Here is a 5,902-nt window from a genome sequence, read left to right on the forward strand (position 1 = left end):
AAGCCTGCTGGGGTACCTCCTGCTTACAATGTTCCTGGGGGAAGGGGGACTGGGAGCTCCCAACGGCCATTCACTGTGCCTCACTTCCATGATATTCAAACCTCCAGAATAGGGAAGCTTGAAGAAAAAAAGAAAAATAGAAAAAAAAAAATGAGGCCTTGAGGGGAGATTTGTCCTAGCCCAGTGCTCTGTGAACTGCCTACCCTGGCCATAACTAAGCTCTGGGAACCTGGTATTTGCCATGGGTGCCCTGAGTTGGTTTAGCACACTGCACCAAGGTCTTTGTAGGCAGCCCGGGAGTACACACGTGGCATTACATGAATGACTGCATACCCTGGCATGGTCTGGGCCGCCGCCTCTCTGGGCTTCTGACCCGTATTTGCCTCCTGGGACTGTGTACCTGCCCGCCCTCCGAGGGCACAGGGCTACCGGAAGCCCACATCTGTGTAAACATGTGACTGTGTGTGTGAGTACGAGTGTTTACACCTGGGGACAGATGCGTCCTTGAGTGTGCTCAGAGACCCCGGTGAGACTGTGACTGAGGCAAGTTCTCGGGGCCCTCCCTGAGGGGGAGCAACGGAGGAGCAGGGCAGGCTCAGAGTGTGCGCAGCCTCCTCTCTGCTGGACAGCGGCAGGAGGAGGGGCTTGGGTGGAGGAGGCTGCAGCCTCAACTTGGCTGGGACACTGTGGGGACAGAAGCTGGAAGTCAGTGCATGGGGTGAGGCGGTTTTCACCAGGGACCAAGCTGGGCCTCAGCTGAGCAGTCGCCACCTCTCTGGGTCTCAGGTAGTATCAATGACACCTCCTAGCAGCTGGCTGTAAGCGCAGCAGCCTCCGCAGGGCATCTAGAATGGACTTCAGGCTCCTCAGCTCCCAGGGCCCTCACTGGGGAGGCCGGGTGGCCTGGGGCTCGTGGCTGAAGAGCACGTTTCTTGCAGGCCCGCCTCCCTCTTGGCTGGGATTCCTGGTCAGAGCATTGGTTGAGGGTCAAAATTCTCACCCCCTGCTGCTGGTGGATGGCCCCAGCCAACCGGGAGTTGAACAAAGAAGCGAGGGGGAAAATAACCTGAGTGAAATAAGGCAAACAGACACAAGAAGGAGAACATGCTAGATGTTTGTCACGGCCTCGAGAGTTTATTCTTACATGTAGGTTTATATAGGGTTGTAGGGGGAAGTGGACGTGGTCAGGGCAAGGAGTTGTAGGGGGAAGGGGACGTGGCCAGGGCAAGGAGTTGTCAGGAAACCTAGAGGGGATGTAATTAGGTGTTCATCTAATCTTGCCTCACTGGCTTAACATCCTGACTGCACCAGGTTTCACATCCTGACCATAAACTGGCCTTTTGCAAAAGATAAGATTCTGTTTTTTCTTTTTTTTTTTTTTTTGGTCTTTTGAGGTAGGGTCTCACTCTGGCTCAGGCTGAGCTGGAATTCACTATGTAGTCTCAGGATGGCCTTGAACTCTCGGTGATCCTCCTACCTCTGCCTCCCGAGTGCTGGGATTAAAGGCGTGCGCCACCACGCCCGGCTAAAAGATAAGATTCTGTAAGCAGTCTGCTGACCGGTTCCAGAAGTACCTTACAGAAAGCTGGATGGACCAGCTTTCGGAGTAATGGGTCAGTTTATAAGCAGGCCCAGGCAAAATGGAGAGGCTTTTGCTCTATGGCTCCCCACAGGTGGAGACAAGCAGGTGCGCATACTGTTGGTCCCTATAAATAGATCTCATCTACCAGCCAATTGCCCATCCCATTCCTTTCCCAGAAGTCAGCTTGGAGCTGGGGCTGGTCGTACGTGCTGCAGTCAACAGCTAGTACCCTTGGTTTTCCTATATGCAAATAGAATAACAACTGGATACTTCCTCCAAGGTTACTATGGGTCAGGGCAATTAGTTTTCTTTTATAAAATTAAATAATTTATTTATTATTTGAGAATGAGAGAGAAAAGAGGCAGATAGAGAAGGGGGGTTCCAAGGCCTTCAGCCACTGCAAACACCAGACGCATGGGCCACTTTGTGCATTGGGCCCTGGGGCTTCGCAGGCAAGTGCCTTAACCGCTAAGCCATCTCTCCAACACTTTTTAAAAATTTAATCAATGGTATTTTACTGTTTGCCCTTTATTCTATTTTTACTTATTTGTTAGAGAGAGAGAGAAAATGGACACGGCAGGGCGTCCGGCCACTGCAAATGAACTCCAGATGCACATGTACCACCATCTGCATCTGGCTTAGGTGGGACCTGGAGAATCGAACCTGGGTCCTTAGACTTCGCAGGCACGCGCCTTAACCGCTGAACCATCTTCCAGTCCCAATTCTGTTTGTTTGAGGCCGGGCCAGGGCGTCCAGAGTCTCAGAGCGCGGCCCCCTGCGACCCGGGTCACGGCGCCCGGCCCCCGCCGCGGCCCCGCCCCCCTCGCCGGACACCCTCTCCCTCCTCCCGGCGCTCGCAAGTTTCTCCGAAGTTTTCCGCGGGTCCCTCTGCGCGCCCCGCCCGCCGGCCCGTGACGTGGCAATGGTGCAGCGTGGCGGCCAATGGGCAGCGGCGGGGGCCGGCGGCGCGAGCCAATGGCGATGGCGGACGATCCCGCGGTCCGGCCCGGCCCCGGCCGCACTGCGCTACCCGCCCGCCGCCGCCGGCGCCGGCACTGGCCGCCCAGGCGATCCGGCCACGGCGGCTTCGGGCGCGCGCGCGCGCGCGGTCCTCTCCCGGCTGGCCGCGAGGGCTCCTCGGCCGCGCGCTGCGGGCACCGGGACGCCGGCTCGGGCCCCGCCGCGCCCCACGGTGAGTCCCCCTTCCCAGCTCGCCGGCCGCAGCCCCCGCCCCGGGCGCCGCCCACCGGCCCGCGGTCCTCGAGGCGAGCCGCCGCCGAGGTCGCTGTCGGGAGGGGACCGCGAGGCTCCAGCGGGCGGCGCTGTCCTGGATGGCCCAACCCCCCTCCCCAGTCACGGAGCCGCGGCCGTGACTCTGCCCAGTGACGTGGGCCGGCCGAACTTTACGTAACGGGGTCGGCGCCCCACGCGCGCCCCCACGGCACACCTGGGGCGCGGGGCCGCAGCCCGCTCCTGCGTCCCCCGTCTCCGGCCCGACCGCCGTGAGTGTTCCTGACCCACGGGCTGTGGACGTGGCCTCCGGGAGCTGGGACTTACCCTCGCCGGAGGGCTCCGGCTCCGGGGCCGGGGTCAGGCTGGGCTGGGCTGGACGGGGGCCCAGGGCGGAGGCCGGCTTCAAGCTGGGGTCCGCAGGGTCTGGGGTGAGCACCAAACGGATCGCAGGGAACCTGGGTTCTGGTCCTCGCTCAGCCTGAGTTGGCGACTGACCTTGGACTAGCTTTGTCCTCCGAGGGCTGCCGAAGAATGGGCTGGCATTGCCAGCGTTCTGTGGCGGCCGCGGAGTGGCTGGCATGCGGCTGTAAAGTGCAGCAGTCTCCGGGGTCGCTTCACCGTCCTGCCTCCTCCTAGGAACTCGGGCCCAACCGGCTGCAAACTTGTTTGTGGATGAAGGGCCGGAGCCACTCCCCCATTCCCGTCGCACCGCGCACTGCCAGCCGCAGCCTTCCACGGGCCACCACGTTCTCACTGATGAAGACGACGAGGCTCAGCGAAGGAAAGTGAATTCTCACGTTCACGGGACCGGGACACCGGGGTGCAGAGACCAGGTGGGTGTGAGCGGGTGAAGCCCCTGACCCTGCTTCAGGGCCTCCCGCGAGTGGTCGGGGTCGCGGGTGGGGGCTGGGCCAGCCTGGAGTGGAGGATGGATTTGGCCCCGGGTGGGATGTGGGCCCGAGGTGTCCTAGCCCCCACCTGGACTCCTCTTGACTTGGTGTCGGAGAGACCCGGCTTGGGTGTGAACAGGTCTTCTAGCAGGTCCCCGAGCTGGAGGGCTGGACTAGGAAGGCAGGTAGGGCTCGGGCAGGTGAGGGTTTCTCTAGCCGAAGTGTGGCGGAGTCAAGGATGGCCGCAGAGGCTCTGGACCTTGGTGAGAACAGCCCTGGAGGCAGGCCATGCACGAGGGCTCCGGAGAGAGGGACCTGTGGGACTGTGAGCGGTGGGTGGGAGTCCCCTCCCTCCGCTGCCATTTCTCATGTCGAGCCTGCGCTTCACACTTCGCCTGCCCGCAGGTCGGTGTGCGGCCCACGTCTTGAGGCCTGGAGGTGTCGGGACCTCAGCATGCCCTGGGACGCGCGGCCCGGGGGCGCGGAAGGCGGGCCCGAGGGCGCCGGTGCCGCCCGCCTGCGGGTGCAGAAGCAGTGCCGGAAGTCGTCCTTCGCCTTCTACCAAGCCGTGCGTGACCTGCTGCCCGTGTGGCTGCTCGAGGACATGCGTGCCAGCGAGGCCTTCCACTGGGACGAGCGCGGGCGCGCCGCCGCCTACTCGCCGTCCGAGGCGCTGCTCTACGCGCTGGTGCACGACCACCAGGCCTACGCGCACTACCTGCTGGCCACCTTCCCGCGCCGCGCGCTCGCCCCGCCCAGCGCCGGCTTCCGCTGCTGCGCCGCGCCGGGCCCGCACGTGGCGCTGGCCGTGCGCTACAACCGCGTGGGCATCCTGCGACGCATCCTGCGCACGGTGCGCGACTTCCCGGCCGACGAGCGGACGCGCCTGCTGGACCGGCGAGGCTGCAGCCGCGTGGAGGGCGGCGGCACCTCGCTGCACATGGCCTGTGAGTTGGCGCGTCCCGAGTGCCTCTTCCTGCTGCTCGGCCACGGCGCCTCACCGGGCCTGCGCGACGGCGGCGGCCTCACGCCGCTGGAGCTGCTGCTACGCCAGCTGGGCCGCGACGCCAGCTCCGTCTCCGCCGCCGTGGAGGACTCCTCCTCTGCTGCCGCCACCGCCACCGCCGCCACCACTCTTGGGGAACCCCGCCAGCGCCGCCTGCTGCTCCTCGACCTGCTGGCGCTGTACACCCCCGCAGGCGCCACAGGCCCGGCTCGCCGTGAGCTGCTGGGAGACCGGCTACGTTGGCAGCGGCTGCTGGGTGAGGACAAGTTCCAGTGGTTAGCGGGCTTGGCTCCACCTTCCCTCTTTGCGAGAGCCATGCAGGTGCTGGTCACCACCATCTCACCTGGCCGCTTCCCCGAGGCTCTGGACGAGCTCCCTCTGCCACCCTTCCTGCAGCCCTTGGACCTCACGGGCAAGGGCTAGACACAGGGGTACCCTTGGCACTGGATTTTGAGGATGGAACTGTTTTTCAGAGCGTTGTACTTGGCACTTTACATATATTGATCTCTGCACAGAAGAATCTGCCTCATCTGTTGTGTGCACTGGGGCTGGGCTGAGAAACCAGGCAGGCTCAAAGTCACAGGTTTTCTGGGTGGGGCTGGCCCCAGCTCTCCACGATCCTGAATCTTAGTTGGAGTGGAGGTCGTGTACCAGCTCCTGTCCAGCCAGGAACTGTGAGGACCTGGAGCCAAGCAGGAGCTGGGCAGATACAGGGGGTGGGGCCTGACGTCGCTAAGCAAGGGGACAGAATGTGCAGAGGCCAGAGGGCAGACCCTGTGCTGTCAGCCTCGTTAACTGCCCTTGATCCTGGTCCAGGAGGACAAGCAGGGCTGGGCAGGCTGCTGTGACAGGAGTTGGGGAGCGCAAGATGTACCTTTTTGTGTCCCCTACTCCATACCGGACCACTGGTTCCTCTCCCAGACCTGAATTTGTCACCCTTTTGCCCTTCAGTCAGGACTAGTCCTGGGGCTCCTGCTGCTCAGCTCTGACACTGTACCTGCATCACCCCAGACCCGGGGTCCCCAGTAGTGTAGCCTCCCTATAGGTAACACTGGGCTAGGCAGGCTTCTTGCCCAGCCTGGAGAGCTGCTGTCTGCTGGAAGGTTCTGAAGATGGCAGCTTGTTAGTGAACACATCACCATCCTTCAGGACCAAGGGACCCTGGCTGCGAAGCAGGGTCTACATCCCAAG

The 5,902-nt window shown here is 62.5% G+C and overlaps 1 protein-coding gene across 3 annotated transcripts; it reads left to right on the forward strand.

The window, feature by feature from the left end:
* Positions 1 to 2,739: 2,739 nt before the first annotated feature.
* On the forward strand, positions 2,740 to 5,228 carry Ankrd9 (ankyrin repeat domain 9). Of its 3 annotated transcripts, none has more exons than XM_045154806.1 (3): positions 2,740 to 2,774; positions 3,452 to 3,648; positions 4,111 to 5,228. In XM_045154806.1, exon 3 carries the CDS (start codon positions 4,160 to 4,162, stop codon positions 5,132 to 5,134), a length of 975 nt encoding a protein of 324 aa, XP_045010741.1. In that variant the 5' UTR covers positions 2,740 to 2,774; positions 3,452 to 3,648; positions 4,111 to 4,159; the 3' UTR covers positions 5,135 to 5,228. The 3 variants fall into 3 exon arrangements, with proteins under 3 accessions (XP_045010741.1, XP_045010740.1, XP_045010739.1); XM_045154805.1 differs by lacking the exon at positions 2,740 to 2,774 and adding an exon at positions 3,005 to 3,084; XM_045154804.1 differs by lacking the exon at positions 2,740 to 2,774 and having other exon boundaries at positions 3,117 to 3,648.
* The last annotated feature ends 674 nt before the right edge of the window (positions 5,229 to 5,902 follow it).

Source organism: Jaculus jaculus, chromosome 7 (assembly GCF_020740685.1).
Source record: "Jaculus jaculus isolate mJacJac1 chromosome 7, mJacJac1.mat.Y.cur, whole genome shotgun sequence".
NCBI lineage: Eukaryota > Metazoa > Chordata > Mammalia > Rodentia > Dipodidae > Jaculus > Jaculus jaculus.

Coding starts and splice junctions, on each gene's coding strand:
- Ankrd9 (XM_045154806.1), top strand. CDS start 4,160: ATGCCCTGGGACGCGCGGCCCGGGGGCGCGGAAGGCGGGCCCGAGGGC.